General features: G+C 39.2%; 1 protein-coding gene across 1 annotated transcript; it reads left to right on the forward strand.

Moving 5' to 3' along the window:
- Positions 1-241: 241 nt before the first annotated feature.
- Positions 242-21677, forward strand: LOC127626782 (ankyrin repeat and LEM domain-containing protein 2-like). The gene is made up of 13 exons (XM_052102820.1): positions 242-508; positions 3612-4061; positions 4585-4779; positions 7203-7396; positions 9401-9589; positions 9769-9891; positions 9986-10058; positions 10154-10323; positions 10443-10549; positions 10683-10873; positions 12232-13075; positions 14344-14475; positions 19440-21677. Exons 1-13 carry the CDS (start codon positions 382-384, stop codon positions 19687-19689), a joined length of 3045 nt encoding a protein of 1014 aa, XP_051958780.1. The 5' UTR covers positions 242-381; the 3' UTR covers positions 19690-21677.
- The last annotated feature ends 7 nt before the right edge of the window (positions 21678-21684 follow it).

The following is a 21684-nucleotide window of genomic DNA, read 5'->3' on the forward strand; positions in this document are numbered from 1 at the left end:
ATTCAATAAACACCAACATTACAAGTTGTATAATTGTAAACATTACAATAAGGTGTGTGTAAAACTAATTATAAAACCAAAACATTTTAAACGTGTAAAATGCAAAGTACATGTAAAATTTGAGTAAAAACTTTATAATGCTCACAAATATATAAAGTATTGGCTTTTGTTTTGACTTTTTAATACTCTATCAATGTACTGTCTGGCTTCACTGAATAAGATGAATATTAATATGAAATCTGTTCAGAATTATAATAAGATTAATTTAATACAATTTCTTTTAATCTTTGGATAACTAGTGAGGCCATTTGTAAAGTTAAGCATGCTTGATCTGAACACTGTCTAGGCTGCCAGCTTTACAGCGCAAGCGCAGACTGTTTTATGCGCGTGCGCAAACCGAGCTGTAAACAATGCGACCCTCCCAGAGCGACCGCGCGATTATACACGTTTAATTTATCGCACATGCACATTTGCGCGTTCACATCACTCACGGCACCGCTGATAGATGGTAAGTGCTGCAGATATGAGGGGTGACATTTAACTCACCTTTGTTTTGATTTGTCATCTCTATACATATTCAAATTGGAGCATGTCATAAACAGACAATAAACTAAATTGTATGATAATTTGGGCATGACACCTTGGTTCCGATTAAGGTTTTAGTGTTGCAAATGCAGTGGTTGAGGTGAGTGAATTATCAGCAGTCTGGTTCAGACGTGACCGGTGCCAATGTTTGAGCAGATGCTCCTCGTGTTGTCGTAAGTTTTTGAGTCTTAACAATGCAAAGGATCTCGCTGCTGTCAATCTAACTGCCGCCATGACGTCATAGTGTGTTTGTTAAATACAGCTCTGGAAAAATAAAGAGACCACTGCAAATTATCAGTCTCTCTGGATTTACTATTCATAGGTATGTATTTGAGTAAAATGAATTTTTTTGTTTTATTCTATAAAGTACTGACAGCATTTCTCCCAAATTCCAAATGTAAATATTGTCATTTAGATCACTGATGATCTGGGGGTGCATCAGCAAGGCTGGAATCAGGCAGTTTCGTCTTTGTGAAGGACGCATGACTCAAGCCACATACAAGGTTATCCTGGAAGAAAACTTGCTTCGTTCTGCTCTGACAATGTTCCCCAATTCTGAGGATTGTTTTTTTCCAGCAGGACAATGCTCCATGCCACACAGACATGTCAATCAAGGTGTGGAATGAGGACCACCGGATCAAGACCCTGTCATAGCCAGCCAATCTCCAGGCCTGAATCCCATTGAAAACCTCTGGAATGTGTTCAGGAGGAAGATGGATGGCCACAAGCCATCAAATAAAGCTGAGCTGCTTGAATCTTTGCACCAGGAGTGGCATAAATTCACCAAAAGCAATGTGAAAGACTGGTGGAGAGCATGTCAAGACACATTAAAGGTGTAATTAAAAATCAGGGATATTCCACCAAATATTGATTTCTGATCTCTTCCCAAGTTAATATTGTGTTTTGTGTCATTTAAAAATGATTATGAACTTGTTTTATTTGCATTATTTGAGGTCTGAAAACACAGCTTTTTTTTTTTTTTGACCAGTTGTATTTTTCTGCAAATAAATGCTCTAAATTACAATATTTTGAATTTGGGAACATTTTTGTCAGCACTTAATATAATAAAACTAAAATATTCATTTTATTCAAACAGATACGTATAAATAGTAAATCCAGAGAAACTTGCATTGGTCACTTTTTTTTCCAGAGCTGTATATCTGAAGTAAATTATTCCTCAAAAGCAGCATAAATTTACATTTACGCTTTTGGCAGATGGTTTTATCCAAGCAACTTACGGTGCCCTTATTACAGGGAGAATCCCCCCAGGAGCAACCTGGAGTTAAGTGCCTTGCTCAAGGACACAATGGTTCTGGCTGTAGGGATCGAACCAGCAACTTTCTGATTACAAGTTCTGAGCTTAAGCCCACTATGCCATTACCACTACACAAATAAATGTAGGCCAGAGTGAGTCCAGAACATTTAGTGTCATGCCTGAATTGCTCTACCTGTGTCATAGGCTGTGTTTGGTATGGAATTTTAGCTTACTACTTGGAGTACACTCTTTGTATTACACACTGTACACTCTTATTATTAGGAACACCTGTTCAATTTCTCATTAATGCAATTATCTAATTAACCAATCACATGGCAGTTGCTTCAATGCATTTAGGGGTGTGGTCCTGGTCAAGACAATCTCCTGAACTCCAAACTGAATGTCAGAATGGGAAAAAAAGGTGATTTAAGCAATTTTGAGAATGGCATGGTTGTTGGTGCCAGACGGGCCGGTCTGAGTATTTCACAATCTGCTCAGTTACTGGGATTTTCACGCACAACCATTTCTAGGGTTTACAAAGAATGGTGTGAAAAGGGAAAAACATCCAGTATGCGGCAGTCCTGTGGGCGAAAATGCCTTGTTGATGCTAGAGGTCAGAGGAGAATGGGCCGACTGATTCAAGCTGATAGAAGAGCAACTTTGCCTGAAATAACCACTCGTTACAACCGAGGTATGCAGCAAATCATTTGTGAAGCCACAACACGCACAACCTTGAGGCGGATGGGCTACAACAGCAGAAGACCCCACCGGGTACCACTCATCTCCACTACAAATAGGAAAAAGAGGCTACAATTTGCAAGAGCTCACCAAAATTGGACAGTTGAAGACTGGAAAAATGTTGCCTGGTCTGATGAGTCTCGATTTCAGATGGTAGAGTCAGAATTTGGCGTAAACAGAATGAGAACATGGATCCATCATGCCTTGTTACCACTGTGCAGGCTGCTGGTGGTGGTGTAATGGTGTGGGGGATGTTTTCTTGGCACACTTTAGGCCCCTTAGTGCCAATTGGGCATCGTTTAAATGCCACGGCCTACCTGAGCATTGTTTCTGACCATGTCCATCCCTTTATGGCCACCATGTACCCATCCTCTGATGGCTACTTCCAGCAGGATAATGCACCATGTCACAAAGCTGGAATCATTTCAAATTGGTTTCTTGAACATGACAATGAGTTCACTGTACTAAAATGGCCCCCACAGTCACCAGATCTCAACCCAATAGAGCATCTTTGGGATGTGGTGGAACGGGAGCTTCGTGCCCTGGATGTGCATCCCACAAATTTCCATCAACTGCAAGATGCTATCCTATCAATATGGGCCAACATTTCTAAAGAATGCTTTCAGCACCTTGTTGAATCAATGCCATGTAGAATTAAGGCAGTTCTGAAGGCGAAAGGGGGTCAAACCCAGTATTAGTATGGTGTTCCTAATAATCCTTTAGGTGAGTGTATATTGCCTATTATTGCCTATTACATTGCAGTGTACTCCGCTCTCTACTGTATATTTGTCAAATGTATTAGGTCATCCAGGCATTCCATGCATACATTTGCATACTATGAACAGTGTATATACTAAATAATGCCAAAATAGTAAGCGTTGTCACTAGTCTGGTATTTTTGCTATTCTCTACTACCTTTTGTTAGTGGTCCCAACAGATGAGGACATCACCATGACACATAATGGATCCAACTCCTTTATTTTATTTGCTTTTTTTTTTAACTGCTTTTCCCTAAATATGTTTGTTGCATCAGGTAGCCATTGCAGCAGAAGCATGGATGCGGTCCTGACAAGGTTGAGAGGTCTCAGTGCTGATGAGTTAAGGGGGGAGGTCCTTAAGGCCAACTTGAAGTGTGGTCCCATTACTGCCACGACAAGAGCCATATTTGAGCGCAAGCTAGCCAGAACCATAGTGGAGAATGCTGGGATTACTGAGCCCGATGGCAGTGGCAGTAATGGTGCGGGGACAGACAGCTCTGGGAGTGTAGTGCCATTCAAACAGCCACCAAGTGCTACATCAGCAAGCGAGGGTGGGGATTTTGGTTACGATTTAGGCCTTAACCCACCGGAGGAGGAGGCTCTGACGGATCAGAGTAGAACTGTGTGCTGTAACGTGGAGGCACCGACACCTAAAACTGCACAAGTATCACCCACTTTTTTCTACGGGGTGTGTCCACTGTGGGAGGATGTATTGACTAGGAATGGTAAGAGTTTTTACCTTTTGCCCTTGCCCTGTTTCCTATTTTTCTTGGTGGTGTAAAATGTTACTAGTGTTCTTTACTTACAAGATGTACTCTCTTGGTACAGAGATGGTATCTAATATTAATAACATGGTACTTTAAAATATACTGATTTCTATCAGCAATAGACTTTATTCACAGTACCACCATCTTTGAGGTAGATATGTAGTCTCTTCAATGGGTTGTACAGTTTGAAGTGTTTTATGATTGTTCCGCTGACCAAACATTTGTGGAAAAATAGATATGATCTAGGATCTTTTTGATAACTTCTTACAGTGCATGTCCTTGAAGAGACGGTTAGTCTATCCCTCATATCCTCGATTTCATTCTAGTCAAAAATGGCACTATTATTTACTGTAAAATTCTATGGGATTTAAGCCTGGATAAGTATTTGAATCATGGAAAGGTATATCACTTATGCTTATACTGCTGTCTCAGACTTGTTACAATGCTTTGAAACTGTGGTTTCCTGTTCTTGCTTTTATAGAGAGAGCCCATGTGTACACGGATAAGAAAGAAGCATTACAGGCTGTAAAAATGATGAAAGGGGCTCGATTTAAAGCTTTCTCCAATCGTGAGGATGCTGAGAAGTTTGCCAAAGGTATTTGTGACTACTACCCCTCGCCTTGTAAAAGCACTCAATGCGTTTCTCCTGTCAAACCTGGCCTGGTGTTCAGCAAAGGTGAGTCAGATCTCCAATATTCTCAGGAAATGTTTAAATGTTATGATCTGGAATATTCAATTTTAATGCAATTTATTAGGGCTGGGTATTAATACAGATTTTTTGATTCAGATTCACAAGCATTCGATTTATATGGGTATATTTCAGTTATAATGTCCCTTTAGCTTACATATGAAAGAAATTCTGTCCCAGCTAAGTATGTTAATTATACAGGTGGCCGCCTTACTAGAAAATAAAGTTTTACCAATTATATTTTGATTTGTTTTTCATCATATTGTTAAATATGAAAAAAGAAGGCTGTGAAACATATATCCTTATTGTTTATCCTTTTGGTCTTTCATTCAAAATATTTGCTAAAATCTATCCTCAAACAGATATTAAACATTTCCAAACACAACACATGTTTTATCAAAAAGTAAATATTTGTCTCAAATATATGTGTGACAATTATTGGCACCCTTGTGTTCAATATTGTGCTACCTCATTTTGCCAAAATAACGGCTCTGAGTCTTCTCCTATAATGCCTATTGAGGCTGGAGAACACATGGCAAGTGATCTGAAACCATTCCTCCATACAGAATCTCTCCAGATCCTTCAAATTCCAATGTCCATGCTGGTGGACTCTCCTCTTCAGTTCACCCCACAGGTTTTTTTAATGGGTTCAGGTCAGAGCCTTGATTTTGTGGTCAGTTAACTATTTTTGTGTTTTGGATAATTGTCCTGCAGGAAGTTCCAACCACAGCCAATTTCAAGCTTTCTGGCAGAGGCAATCATGTTTTGATTTTTTTATCTGTTGGTATTTGATAGTCCATGCTGCGAACAAGATGTCCAGGACCTCTGGCATAAAAACAGCCCCACAACATTAAAAATCCACCACCATATTTAACCGTGGGCATGAGGTACTTTTCCATATGGCTACCTCTCTGTGTGCACCAAACTCATCTCTGGTGTTTTACTGCCAAAAAGCTCTATTTTTGTTTTATCTGACCAAAGAACCCAGTCCCATTTGAAGTTCCAGTAGTGTCTGGCAAACTGAAGACGCTTGAGTTTGTTGTTGGATGAGAGCAAAAGCTTTTTTTTCTTGAAACCCTCCTAAACAACTTGTTGTGATGTAGGTGACATCTGATTGTAGTTTTGGAGACTTTCTTACCCCAAGACCCAACTAATTCCTGCAATTCTCCAGCTGTGATCCCTGGATTTTTGGCCACTTGAACCATCCTCCTCACCATGGGTGGAGACAATATAGACACATGTCCGCTTTCAGGCCGATTTGGAACATCTCCAGTTGATTGGCACTATCTTAATTATTGAACTGATGGTGGAAATGGGTGTTTTCAATGCTTTAGCTATTTCCTTATAGCCACTTCCCATTTTGTGAAGATCAACAGCCTTTTGCCGCACATCATAACTTTATTCTTTGATCTTACCCATTGTGATGGATGACTAAGAGAATTTGGTGTTACCTCGTATTTATACCCATGTGAACCAGGAAGTCATGGCTGAACAATTTTATGTTCTTGTCACCCAGGTGTAATAAAAAATATAAAATATGAAAGGGAATATACTTCAGATATATTTTACTCCTAAGAATTTCTTGGGGTGCCAATAATTGTGGCAAATGTGTTTTGGAGAAAAATATTTATTATGAGATTTTTCCCAATTTTCAATTGGTGTGTTTTGAATGAAAGATCAAAAGGATAAACATAACCTTCATAACCTTCTTTGCTCATATTTACCAAGGGTGCCTCACTACTGTATATTGCATTACGCTTAATGTTAAGTATTTACATTGATTTGTTATATATATATGCTAAAAACTGGTACTGTCTCTTTAAAAAAATCCAACTTTTCTGTAAAGAGTATCTGGGAATGAGCGGATGTTAACAAGCAAGAGACTCGAATAGCTTTATCTCATTCATGCTATGCGTGATTAGAATTAAATGTTCATTTTTGTTTTGTTTTTGAGCAACAACTGTAGAGAATAGAAAGTGTATTAAGAGACATTATTCAATTACAAAAGGGTTGCGTGGATCTCGTCTTTGGACACACATTACATGGAACAACTATTACTCTCAACACAGTGAAAGGATCTCGCTGCTTAATACTCCACCACTATACTACACAATTACTGGTGTGTGAAATCTAAACATTTACCAGCCAGTCACCAAATAAATATTTTTAGTTGTGGATAGCTTTTCAATTTGGTTGCAAATGCGAGTGATTTGCTATAATTTTAGTGGGCTGCGTACGCATAGAGTAAAATAATCAATATCAAGATCGTTCAAATAAAGATCACGATACATCGGAAAATCTATATTTTTACCCACCCCTACTACATATTTAGAAAACGAAATCAAAGTGTGTATTTTAATGGAGAGAACTGGCACATAAATATACAAAGCACTTTCTTTCTCACAAACCAGACCACACATATATGATTGAGGCAGACACTATTAACAGGGAAAAGGCAAACAGTTTTAAGAGCCCTCGCACTCAAGATTTGACGGCTAAGCTGAGGAAGGCCGTGGAGAAGGGAGATGAAGTGGCTTTCTCTGATCTGGTCTGGAGCAACCCTCGTTACCTCATTGGGTCAGGGGACAACCCTACTGTAGTTCAGGTGAGGGCTGAACCTTGAAAGTACTTATGTACCAAACAGTTTTATCAGGGCTTAACAATAAGGATAGCCTGCTGGCTAGGGGCCAGTGTTAGAGAGTTTCAGGCCAGTTGATGGAACTAATGGGCCAGTGATGCATTGTCGCTAAGTGTTACATTCATTGATCTCGTAAATGTGTTTTATGCCATTTCAATTTAAAATGTTTAAAATTTTGTGATGTATATAATATTGTTGTTGCGACTTCTGCTGACTTTTCACCAGGCCAATGTAACAACATCTAGATGGTTTACATAAACTCACCTAAAGGATTATTAGGAACACCTGTTCAGTTTCTCATTAATGCAATTATCTAATCAACCAATCACATGGCAGTTGCTTCAATGCATTTAGGGGTGTGGTCCTGGTCAAGACAATCTCCTGAACTCCAAACTGAATGTCAGAATGGGAAAGAAAGGTGATTTAAGCAATTTTGAGTGTGGCATGGTTGTTGGTGCCAGACGGGCCGGTCTGAGTATTTCACAATCTGCTCAGTTACTGGGATTTTCACGCACAACCATTTCTAGGGTTTACAAAGAATGGTGTGAAAAGGGAAAAACATCCAGTATGCGGCAGTCCTGTGGGCTGAAAATGCCTTGTTGATGCTAGAGGTCAGAGGAGAATGGGCCGACTGATTCAAGCTGATAGAAGAGCAACTTTGCCTGAAATAACCACTCGTTACAACCGAGGTATGCAGCAAAGCATTTGTGAAGCCACAACACGCACAACCTTGAGGCGGATGGGCTACAACAGCAGAAGACCCCACCGGGTACCACTCATCTCCACTACAAATAGGAAAAAGAGGCTACAATTTGCAAGAGCTCACCAAAATTGGACAGTTGAAGACTGGAAAAATGTTGCCTGGTCGGATGAGTCTCGATTTCTGTTGAGACATTCAGATAGTAGAGTCAGAATTTGGCATAAACAGAATGAGAACATGGATCCATCATGCCTTGTTACCACTGTGCAGGCTGGTGGTGGTGGTGTAATGGTGTGGGGGATGTATTCTTGGCACACTTTAGGCCCCTTAGTGCCAATTGGGGATCGTTTAAATGCCACGGCCTACCTGAGCATTGTTTCTGACCATGTCCATCCCTTTATGGCCACCATGTACCCATCCTCTGATGGCTACTTCCAGCAGGATAATGCACCATGTCACAAAGCTTGAATCATTTCAAATTGGTTTCTTGAACATGACAATGAGTTCACTGTACTAAAATGGCCCCCACAGTCACCAGATCTCAACCCAATTGAGCATCTTTGGAATGTGGTGGAACGGGAGCTTCGTGCCCTGGATGTGCATCCCACAAATCTCCATCAACTGCAAGATGCTATCCTATCAATATGGGCCAACATTTCTAAAGAATGCTTTCAGCACCTTGTTGAATCAATGCCACGTAGAATTAAGGCAGTTCTGAAGGTGAAAGGGGGTCAAACACAGTATTAGTATGGTGTTCCTAATAATCCTTTAGGTGAGTGTATATTTCGAAATAGTGAGAATGGCGTATGTAAGAATAGGTTGAAAATAACAAACAAATCAGGAATGTTTTGTATTCTATGCCATCGTTTTCAGCCCAAACAATTTTTTTACTAGTTTTTAATACTGTGTATATATTAGTGCTGTCAGTCGATGAAAATATTTCACCTCGATTAATCGCAATTTTTCCAAACAAAGCCTTTTATAGTATAAATACAGAAATGCCCTAAACAAGCAATTCAAGTAACACTAAATGTTTCCCAAAGTCTAAGTGAGAGGTTGACTAAATGAAAAAACTAGTCCCCAAACTAGACTTCTTTCCACATACCTCATTTAATTGTAATTATGACACCCGTCACTGTGGCATAAATTGAATAACAAACTGTCAGGTTAAAGACTAGTGCGTCCACTTTTAAATGTATTTTTCTACTGGTTCAATGCAAAATCTCTAAACTTTCGGAATATTTTTTTACTGAAAATGTTTATGTTTGCAGGAGGGCTGCAGGTATAATGTGATGCATGTGGCTGCTAAGGAGAATCAGCCAGGCATTGTCCAGCTTTTGTTGGACACTCTGGAGAACCCAGAATTCATGCGGCTTATGTACCCAGATGACCAGGAGAGCATGTTGCAGAAACGGATCCGATATATCGTAGACCTCTATCTCAATATGCCAGATAAAGCTGTAAGTGGAACCCTTACAGTTATCTTAAATGTTATGTTAATATGAGTAACAGAAAATTTGGAAGTTTGCCATTTTTAAATACATGCGTTTTACGTGGGTGTTCAGTCAGCAACTTTTAGAGATTATCAGTATGCAAGCCACTTAAATTAAGACTAATTGTTTTATCCTGTGTTTCATAGGGATTCGAGACCCCTCTCCACTTTGCTTGTAAGTTTGGCTGCCCAGAAGTGGTGAACGTACTCTGTTCTCATCCAGACATAGACAAGAATGGCAAGAACAAGTACAACCAGAAACCTACTGAGGTACGGTAACCCTAAAAAATTATCAGTGATTATTATTATAATTGTGTAATATATCAGTCATCAGTTATTATCCCTTGTATTTTTTCTGAATTAGGTTATTTGTGAAAGAATGAGAGAAAAAGGTAAAGTTCAGGAAGTCAAGCAGAAGATACATGAATATTTAGAAGGTAAGGCCACAGTACATCTTAAGATACTTTGTAATAAATAAAAAAAAATGCAGATTGGTTTGCATATTCTTAAATTGTTTTCTTATTGGCTATAGATCGATTATATATCCCCTTATTGAGAGCCACTGATAACTCCTCTCAACCTGTTATTGGTGCTCCATGGTCACCTGAGCCAATGGATAAACTGTCTCTAAGGTTACCTAGAAGCCCAAATGATCCAGTTATGGCAGTAAGGGCCTATGCTGGGCCGTTAAGTCCATCTAAAGTGAGTTTTATAGAAAGTTTTTTTACTAAGTTTTGTGCTAAGCTATGTCAACAAATGTTTGGGCATTAATTATAATAAAATAATTTCACTTCTTGAATCCAAAACATGTGGTGTTTTAGGCTGATGAGTTCAGACGTGCATGGAAGACACCTCCCAGAGAACGGGCAGACTATTTCCACAACATTTTAAAGTCTGACCCAGACCGTGGGGCAGAACGAGTTGGCAGGTGAGTGCTAAGCTTTATTTAAAGAATTTCTGGAATTTCTATTTATTATCATAGAAATGCACTTTTCAACATAAAGCGTTCCTTATGTTGTTAAGCAATGATAAGCAATGTTTTGTTTACTGTCCATGTGCAGAGATCTGGCCCATGAGCTTGGTCACTTCTGGGCAGAGTACTGGGACTTCCTGGATAGTTTTGTGGACCTGTCATCTGCTGAAGGCCTGAAAATGCTTGAAGAGTACCTCAGTAAAAATTATTTCAAGGAACGCGCTCATGAAGAGTCGGGAGAGAATAAAACCAGCAACAGGTTTAAAACCCCATCTCCAGGTAACATCACTGTTATATAAAGTTTCAATCGATAGACATTTTGCTATATCGCGTATATCTCGATATGTACACCGATCAGCCACAACATTAAAACCACCTGCCTAATATTTAGTAGGACCCCATCGTGCCGCCAAAACAGCACCAACCCGCATCTCAAAATAGCATTCTGAGAAACAATTGTACAGAGCGATTCTCTGAGTAACCATAGACGTTGTCAGTTCGAGCCAGTCTGACCATTCTCTGTTTTTGACACCATTCTGAATAAATTCTAAAGACTGTTGTGAGTGAAAATCCCAGGAGATCAGCAGTTACAGAAATACTCAAACCAGCCCATATGGTACCAACAATAATGCCACGGTTCAAATCACTGAGATCAAATTTTCCAACCCATTCTGACCATTGATGTGAATATTAACTGAAGCTCCTGACCCGTGTCTGCATGATTTTATACACTGCACTGCTGCCACATGATTGGCTGATTAGATAATCGCATGGATGATTGTTGGTGCCAGACGGGCTGGTTTGAGTATTTCATGTACATTCTATAGAGATGACTTGAGCCTAATGAAGTATTTATTTTCGTTGGAATGATTTTTTCTTTGATGTAAATCTGATGTAATTCTGTATCAGACTTAAATGTTGCACTTATTATGGTAAGGCTGATTTAAAACCAAGTTTGTTTGTTTTCCTTTGACTATGTTAGTCAAGTTCCAAATAAAGAGAAAATTATTAGAGGAAGTAGTTTTCATTTCTAAACTATTTAATTAACTGACTGGATAATCCAGAAATAGACATTACAATATGGTTATATAATATATAAACACATTTTTATAGATTTTCCAGAAAAATTGTACTATGATGTATATCGTTACAGTGATATAAAATTGTTCATTTTGTGATAAAAGATTTTAGTCATATACCCAACCCCTACCGGGCTCTGTGGGGGCCATACCATCTGTTGAAGAACTCATATTCTATTCTTTTTGCAAAAGGAATTTTTGGAAATCTAAAATTGATAATCCTTATTGGCACTAAAGCAGAAGATAATATATATCATCTTAAGACAAATGTATTTGTTAAACATCTAATGTGCCTAAGACTTTAGCACTGTAATGTATTTGTAAACAAACTTCTTATGATTGGCTAATTTTAATTAAAATAAAATAAACATACAATTAACGTGATTTGACATCACAATCATTTATTAATTTTTGCTGTTTAGTTTCCATAAATGGTCTGGGTGCACTGGTCAGGGAGTTTTGTGTTGTGAATTATGTCTGCATAGTACATTTGTGTTTTTTATTTCTAAATAGCAAAGAAAATCCTGTATTCCATGTAATGTCTCCTTTAAATTTCAGGCAAACATAAAAAGTTTTGTAACTCCATCTCTGTGGGGGCATTTCTGGACGAGGGTGATGACATCAGTCTGGAGGAGATCAAAAACAGGCAGAATGCTGCTCTCACCAGCATTTCTTCTGTATGCTCCAAAGATGGCTTGCAGGGGGCGGTAGGGGGTCTAGAGATTCATATCCTTCCTGCCTCGCTCAGCACTGATCTCATAGAGGCTGCAGCAGAGCAGGATCTTCTACTGTCTGAAAAATCTTTACTCTCCAACAGTAAAAATGGCCTGTGTGAGGAGGGCCCCAGAGATAGGACTCCAAACGGGAACAAAATGCCCCCTCGCATCTGCGGCTCCTCCAATTCCTGTATGCTGTCACCCATCTCCAACCTAATGGCAGAGTTTGAGAGAATGTCTCTGTTTGATGAGCCTGAAAGGACAAACCGAGAGAGGAAAAGGAGTGGGGGGAAACATCACAGTGACGCAGATGCCACAGAGCTCTCGTCTGGACTGGGCCATCTCTCGTTGTCCTCCGAAGACGACTCCGTATTTGAGAAAGACAGGACATCGCTGTTAATAGCAACTGAGAAGGATGAAGTGGAGAGAAGAAAGGAAGATGTGAGGTCCAGCGCAAGTTCAGATGAATATTTTATAGCTAATGAGAGGTTAGAATTGATGAGTCAAAGGACTATAGAAGCTCCAAGGGGAGAGCACACAATCTGTGCCAGGTCAAAGTCCTGGGATCATGGGGGAAGAGACCTAAGCTCCTCAGGGTCTTCCAGATCCTACAAATCTCTCGACAGCTCTCAGGACTTTATATTGAGGTCGCCTCCCAGAATGACGAAAAGACTCTTCATCAAAGGGTGAGAGAGACTCATTTTTGACTCTGTGAAAATAAATTAGCTTGGCTTTTCAAAACGTCTAGTGTCACCAACGATTCAGTTTTTCACTTACATTTTAGCCTATTTAGAAATTAGGGCTGCACGATATTGAGGAAAAAGGTGATATGCAACAATTTGTTGCAAAATGCTATTCAATAATCCTACGATAACTTCATCAGAGCACGTGGAACATCAGAACCGTCACCGCCCAAATAAAGTTTATTGGAATAAAAATGGACCTTCTATCCGAGATCACAAACATAGCTGTCTTTCGTTTCAAATTGCATATAGACAGCATATAATATGTACAGTTTTACCGTCAGCTGTGTAACAGATATTGAAAATTCATCTTCAATTATTTGTATTTTTATTTATTTATTTTAAAAGTATTGGAATATAAATTAATTTCACCATATTGTGGGATATCCTTAAAGAATCTGTGTTGTAAAATATTTTATTTTTACACGAATTCATGCTTGTATTAATTTCAAAACCAGTTCATTTAAAGTGGGGCTTTTATTTTGAAAGATTATGTCTAGAAGATCTTGCCGTAGGCATTCGCTTTCTGATTTGGTTTAATGTGCTTGTTGTCAGTTTGTGCTGGACTTGATACTGATAGGAATGATTTCACGGGACAATCCATTAATTAAAACCCATCCTTTGATATATCCACACAGACCACGGTGGCCAATAAACAAGCCAACTTTGAGTTTGCAAACTGGTGTCTGGTCTCATTATTATCTGCACACATACACAACGCAGTTTGAAAGCACAAGGCCATGGCAGTTACAGCTACATATGCACACATTGTGACACTACACCATTTGAGTTTGCGCCTATGCACACTGCACGCACACTGCACCAAGTGACAATCGCACACCCAGTCTATTCTCTGCTATCTGTGTCGCTTGAATGTTACTGTATTAAAATTATTTCGTTATTGCAAACCCTGGCGATATGCATATTGGGATATTTGATCAACTCAATGTACATCGTGCAGCCCTGATTAAAATAAAACTTTGTAATTATCATTGCGACTACACCATGAGGGTACATGAGCAGTTTGGGGACAGTGCAATCTACTGGTAATGCAGGGTTAAATCTGCTTATAACCTTTGAAGCAAATGGCATAAAATCTTAATTTTATGTGTATGCGAAGTCACTGTCGTGCTTTGCATATAGCTTGCAACTAGAATTATCTTACATTTGTGATTACATTAAATCATCAGTCTTTTTCCTCTTTAAAACAGGGATTCACCCACGAAGTTGGACAGGGAGGTTTTGTTGGCTTTACAAGCCTCAGACATTGACCCTCTTAAGTATCCCAGCATTCACAAATGGAAGAGCACAGTTCAGACATACTCCAACTTAGAAATGCAAAGGTAGGTAAAAGTTATCTGTATAGCACACGTTTAAATTTTTATTGATTCTAACGAATTAAACAGAAAATCATTTAACTTTTAACCCCCATTATTCCATTTCCCCCTCCCAATCTCCAACCCCACCCTGACCCTCAACAAATATCCCTGTCAAGTATACACACACACTCCAAAAAAAAAAAACAAAATATATATATATATATATTTGAGAGTGGTGGTGGTGTAGTGGTCTAAGCACATAACTGGTAATCTGGTAATCAGAAGGATGCTGGTTCAAGCCCCACAGCCACCACCATTGTGTCTTTGAGCAAGGCACTTAACTCCAGGTTGCTCCAGGGGGATTGTCCCTGTAATAAGGGCCCTGTAAGTCACTTTGGATAAAAGCGTCTGCCAAATGCATAAATGTAAATGTAAATATATATATATAATAATCACACACATTTAAAACTATAAATCTCTCTCTACTGCCCCTCCCCGAGAGCCTTCCAAAAAGGCCAAATAGCTGCCCCATTTCTTATTAAATAAATCCCGGTTGCCTAGCCTTCTAAATGACATTTCCTCAAATGCCACTACCCTGCCCATCTCTGTGCCCCACTCCTGAAATGGAGGCATCCCAGCCGATTTCCATCCTCTAAGGGTGACTTGTCTGCTGATCATAACACTGGCTAGGACCCAATTTTTTAATGCATTTATCTCCTATATTAATGACATTCCCATCGCCTAATATACAGCGTCTGGGGAAAAATCTAATTTGAGTGCCCAATACATCACACATAAAACTCTGAACCCTCAACCAAAATTCTTGGATCTTAACACACCACCAAAAACATGGGTTGTGTCCCCATCTTTTGATTGGCATTGCCAGCAGGTGGATGTGTCATTAAGACCAAGTTTAAACAATCTTGTGGGAGTCCAATAGAATCAATGTAAAATCTTACATTGCATAAGGCACACCCTTGCATCTCTAGATGTAGACTTGATGGTTTTTAGAATGCTAACCCACGCTCCCTCCTCCAATTGCAAGTTTAAATCTTTCTCCCATAATCTCTTGAGAGAAGTTGAAGCTCTGTCCCTCACAATCCACTCTGTCCAGCAGAAAAAGGACTTCTTATTACATATTTTTGGGTTCAGCCATATGCTCGAAGCAACATTTAAATAAATGTCTGAATTAAACACTGGACACTTTTGTCCACACCGCGTGCAAATGCGAGATAAAGGGGTGTAACTTAACTTCTCAGGTTAGTTTGATAGAAAAGATTTGCAATGGCGAAATAGGGGCAAGAACTTCCTGTTCGATACAAATACAGGGAGGGGCTCTTTCAGGTGGAAGCGACCAATGAGCCAAATGTCTGAGACCGAATGCATAATGTGACAGGGTGGAGGGCGCACCCGGTCCCTTATCAGGCTAATTAAGCTTCTGAGAGGGATACAGGCCGACTGCAGACGGTGGTGCGACAGAGAGAGAGAACGTTTACGGTGTGTCTTTTTGGTTTATTTCTTCATTAATCTAGTATTTGTATTGTCAAGCCGGTTCTCGCTTCCTCCTTTCCATTGTTCCCTTTACACATAATAATAAAAAAAAATCTTGGGTATGCCTAGCCCACCATTGTCAATCGACCTATGTAACTTACTGAAGTGTAATATGGGATGCTTACCATTCCAAATGAAGGACTTAACTATGCTATCAAATTGCTTGAAATAAGAGAGGAGAACATCTTTAGGGAGAGATTGTAGCAGGTTGTTGAACATTAACCTTCAACATCATAGATAAATGTAATGAAGCCCACCTGCTCACATTGCTCGAAAACCTTTTTATTAAAGGGTCAAAATTAACTCTAAATAAATCACACACATTTGCTGGAAATAAAATGCCCAAATACTTAATGCCCTGTTTGGGCCACTGAAAGGCACCTGGCTGAAAAGCCATCACTGGGCTGTATGCTGTCAGAGACAAAGCTTTGGATTTGGACCAATTAACTGTATCCTGAGAACTTGGAAAAGGAATTAATGATTCTGTGGAGGCAAAGCACAGATCTAGTAGGGTTGGAGACAAATAATAAAATATAATCTGCATAAAACAAAAGCTTATGCGCCACACCTCCTGCCGTCACCTATATCATAGCCATATCGTGGCTGCTAATGGTCCAGGGCATGACAGAACAATAATGAGGAAAGAGGGCAAGCCTGCATGGTGCTCCTGTCCAGAGTAAAATAATCTGAATTTAATACATTTTCTACCGCCGCTACCGGGTGTCAATAAAGTAACTTTATCCAAAAGTATTCCTGAACCCGTACATTTCCAAAATCTTAAAAAGATAATCTCCATATCAAATGCCTTTTCAGCGTCAAGTGAGATTGCAGCGACTGGAGTCTGATCATTCGCCACAGACCACATGATATTGATGAAATGCCTAAATATATTAGAAGAGCTGCGGTCCTGAATAAACCCCACCTGATCTATATTTATTAGATACGTCATAACTTAATCGGTTAGCCAAAATGTTTGACAGTATTTTAACTTCAAACTAGATCAGGGAAATTGGACGGTAACTCTTAAACTCACTTGAATCTTTGTCCTTTTTAAGAATCAGACTGATCGGGGCTTGTGTCATGGTTGGCGGAAGCTATCCATTCTTTAATAATTCTGTATAAACCTCTAGCAAAAGTGGAACCATTTCTGTATCAGTGGAAAAATTCAGTGGAAAACCCATCTGGCCCCGGAGCCTTGCCTGTAGGTAAGGCCTTAAATACCTTGCCATGCTCCTCCAAGGTTCTCTCAAAATCAAGATAATTGTTTTGCTTGCCAGTTTAGGAAGTTCTAATGGTTCCACAAAGTTTATAATATCCTCATCAGTAGACAAAGACATGGAACTATAGAGATCAAGATTAAAAAAAAAAGCAATATTAATATCAATGTCCGAGGTAAATATTTCACCACCAGCAGATTTCACTGAGGGAATGGTAGAAAAGACTCTCTGTTTTATATATCTTGCCAGAGGTTTCCTTGCCTCGTCCACAAAATAAAGTATGACTGTCTTGCCTTGAATAGCCAAAACTCCTCCTTCCGCGACAAAATAGTATTATATCTGTATTTCAATTGGGTCAATTCCCTAAGGCCATTAGACAACATTCAGCACTTCAGCTCTTCCTTGGCACTTTTAATATTCTCTTCCAATTCCACAAGTTCTTGTGCTTTGGATTTTTTGGTGAATGATGCATACTGTATGATCCGGCTCCTATGAACCACCTTAAGTGCCTCCCAAGCCACACTCTCAGAGGATACTGAGGACCAGTTGGTCTCCATTTAGGCATTGATTTCAACCTTTAGCATTTGTTGGAATTCAGGATTTTGCAAAAGGGATACATTAAAGCGCCAACTATATGATTTATGTTTCTCCGTGTGTGGCAACACCTCTAAACGCATCAGGGCATGATCTGAGACTAAAATGTTTCCAATTGAGCAATCAACAACTGATGAAAAAAAAGTATAGTCCCTACCAGATCAGAGTCAGAGACCAAGATTTTGTTCACATCCTGTGAAGCGTCAACGTTGCTCTAGGGGGCTTGCACACTTTTGCTTCACTATGATCAAGGACTGAGTCCATCAAAAGATTAAAGTCTCCTCCCAATATTATATCATGAGGGGTGCCAGCGGCTTGCAACATCCCTTCAAGATCTATAAAAAAGCCCATATCATCAACGTTAGGTGCGTAAATATTAGCCAAAATAAGAGTTTGTCCCTAAATTAAACTAAAACAATAATGACTCTTCCTAATTTATCTTTACTCTGTTTGAGACATTTGAATTGTAGGTATTTACTTATCAGTGTAATGACTCCCCTGCTCTTACTAGCCGGTCCACTCGGCTGCAACACGAGTGCAAGGAAATAACTTAATCCAATGACTTTGCAAGAAATACTCCACAACACAAACTCCAGCCAATAGGCGGAACAAGCACAAAGAGTGTATAGATTCATCCATAAAACTGTCTTGAAGGTGTGCCACTCCACAAAATAAACTCCAGCCGCTAGGCAGAACCAGCACAAAAAAGCGCAGATTCCCCATGTTCAGTGAGCCGGTCCACTTGGCAGCATTGTGTGTACAACAAGATCATTTACTCACTCCATTGACTTTATGAAGGACATTGCTTGTTGTGGGCATGTGAATGTTTTACGGCCATCCTTGGCATCCATTCTCACTTTGGCCAGGAATATCAGTTCAAAAGCGACCTTTTGTTGATATAAAAGTTTCTTGCATTCCTTGAATCAATCACGTTTCTCTCTTGTCGAGTTCGCAAAGTCTGGGAACAAGAAAATTCTGTGGCTCTTCCAAGAAAGACTTCCTTTTCTCCTTGCTTCGGGTAACACAAGATCTTTATCGAATGATCTAAAAAATTTGTCCAGATTTGATTGGGGCCTGTCTCACTCTGCGGATTGCTGAGCAGGAATCCTGTGAGCTTGTTCGATTGCCAACATCTGACCTGCTATGTCGAGCAGATTCAGAAAGATCCCATCCTGGAATTTCCCCATATACTGTCCCTCTACTCCCCTCCGGGACTCCAACGATATGGACGTTATTCCGCCAGCTTCGGTTTTCCATGTCCTCCAAGTTCTCCCAGACACGCTCCAAATCCACCTTGGTTGCTAGCGGATTTGGCCGATTGTGATCACTTAGATTCATGGTCAATCTACAGCAGACTCGAAATCAAACATGCACAGCTACTCTAATGAATGAGCACTTGCTCAGCCCTTGCCTCGGCAAGCTATTGAGATTGCATGCTCAGCCTGGCCTCGGGCAAGTTATTGGACATTCACATATTTTTCATCCGTAGTGTATTCTTGTCTTTTATTTCATTTTTATGTTGCTATATCAACAAAGAAAGGTAATCTCCCTGTTAAGAACAACTTAAAGGACAACTGTGAGAAAATAACTTTGTTTGCTAAGAACTCTTTATTTGTATGTTTTCAGCTGGCAGACTCCTGCTGTTTGCAAAAGCCATTTCAGGCCTCATTTTGTAACCCCTGGCTCTCCAGCGAGCAACCTCATGTCACCTGTGAGCCGTTTCAACCCAGCTCGCCACATGGGCTCACCAGATCTCTGCAGCCCTGGACGCTACAGCCCAGCACACTCTAACTACAACCCTGCTCATTCAAACTATAGCCCTGTGAGCTACATCCAACGGATTCGTCTCAAACACTTCAGCAATGCCCCCATTTAACAAATGCTCTTTACCCTGCCTAGCCACGCCCTGAATTTTTACAAATTAATTACTGTCTGAAATGACAAACTCCAGTGTGAGCTGTCTCAAAGGATGGAATGTCCCCAAGGATAATGATGTCATAATAGAAGATCTGAAATGAGAGATTTGAATCAGCTCGAAGTTAAACTAAAACAATTAGTGCAGTCGAAATCGCTGTTTAGATCACTCAACAGGCCGTCCTTCAGTTTGACCACATATGAACACACTGGGTGTCATGCACAGAAGTACTGAATATATATATATTCACTGATCATGCTTGAGATGTTTCTACAACTTGAATGAAGTCCATCTGTGGTAAATTCAGTTGATTGGACATGATTTGGAAAGGCACACACCTGTCTATAAAAGGTCCCACAGTTAACAGTGCATGTCAGAGCACAAACCATTGTCTTATGGGGAATTGTTTGTAGAATTTTGAGGAAAATAATGAATTTTATCAATTTTGGAATAAGGCTGTAACATAACAAAATGTGGATAAAGGGAAGTGCTGTGAATACTTTCCGGATGCACTGTGTGTATATATATATATTCAGTACTTCTGTGTATGACACCCAGTGTGTTCATATGTGTTCGTTTAGACTTTATCTAACACATTCTTTTCCATTTTATTTCTTATAGATGTGTGTATGTTTGGGAATTTGATCTGTGGATAACAATTTGCAAAGCTGTGTCATTAAGGGACAATTTAGAATTTCCTATTTAACACAGTGATTTAAATTGTAGGGAAAAAAAAGATATTCAATATGTAAACTCAGAGCTAAATTAAAATGATATAGTAGTAAATTATTTAATTATTTTTGTTGTTGTCAGTAGCACAAAATGTTTCGATGACTGCCAGATGTTTTTATTTTTTAATTGGGGAACTGCCTTAAATTTCAGAGAGTAAAGACCAACCTCAAATGCAGTTGTTCATTCATGCATCGTTAATAGCAGCCTTAGGTGTTTGGAAAAAAATATGAGGTCTATAAAGGAAGACGTGACAATAGTCCCATTTTTATTTTAAGTTCAATAAATGTGATTATTATTTTGAAGTACTTGTTTTGCGTTTTTAATTAGTTTTGGTGTTTGACAGTTCATTATGACAATTAGATATCCAAGCACACACTCACTGATTCATTATGACTAGGGATAGTAAGTTGGCACTGATATTGCATAAATATCATAATAGCTGTAAAACCTACATGATTATGGAGCGAGTTTTGTAAATGCACTTGATATGTATTCATAGGTCATTGCAATATCAGCCATTGATTATGGGATGTGGGACAATTTTACTACTAGATCATGTCAATATGAATATCTCATTTGCTTTTGAAACGAATGCACCTCATTTCTTCTGGAATCAAAGTTGGATGAGACTGATTAACAGCTGGCTTCCACAGAAGAGCTCCCGGTAGCTCAGCTTTATGTGAAGAATACTCTGAAAATCCCAAGGAAACGAGTCTAGAACATCCTCTGCTGTACTTTCAAATCTATTATTTGTGCCCATCATTTTCAGTGTAGTGCTGGCCTGTTGATCTTTGCTTTGAAAAGCTTTTGTGCCTTTGATTATGATCTGTTTGGAAGGGCCTGTGGCTCCTCAGTATGCAAGATGCACAGAAAACAAAAGCTAAATTGACCTTTTTCTCTCTATTTACTAGTTTAAAATACAGAAAAGTAGCAATGGCATATGAAGTGTCTAAATGCGTCTTTTACAAGATTGTAAGAGAAGAAATATGGTTTACAGTGTAGTTATTGCTAGTGTTGTATCAATGCCAGCCTTAATTTCTGTTAAAAATAATGCTTTGTAGTGCCAACACTGGTGAATTGAAAACAAGTTGCTGTTTATGGTTGAGAATTGAATTATTTTTCTTGTCCTGACCTTTACTTTCCATGCATTTTTAGTTCTATTTAATTACAGTATACATCAAAGGAAATGATTTGATGTTCTATTGACAAACGATTAAATAAAGT

This window comes from Xyrauchen texanus, chromosome 3, assembly GCF_025860055.1.
Source record: "Xyrauchen texanus isolate HMW12.3.18 chromosome 3, RBS_HiC_50CHRs, whole genome shotgun sequence".
Taxonomy (NCBI): domain Eukaryota; kingdom Metazoa; phylum Chordata; class Actinopteri; order Cypriniformes; family Catostomidae; genus Xyrauchen; species Xyrauchen texanus.

What these genes read in the sequence shown, in the direction of transcription:
- LOC127626782 (XM_052102820.1), top strand. Translation starts at nt 382, where the DNA reads ATGCGCGTGCGCAAACCGAGCTGTAAACAATGCGACCCTCCCAGAGCG. An exon ending in TCAATATGCCAGATAAAGCT is followed by an intron (nt 9,590 to 9,768) that starts GTAAGTGGAACC and finishes TGTGTTTCATAG; the next exon opens with GGATTCGAGACCCCTCTCCA. An exon ending in AAAAGACTCTTCATCAAAGG is followed by an intron (nt 13,076 to 14,343) that starts GTGAGAGAGACT and finishes TCTTTAAAACAG; the next exon opens with GGATTCACCCACGAAGTTGG.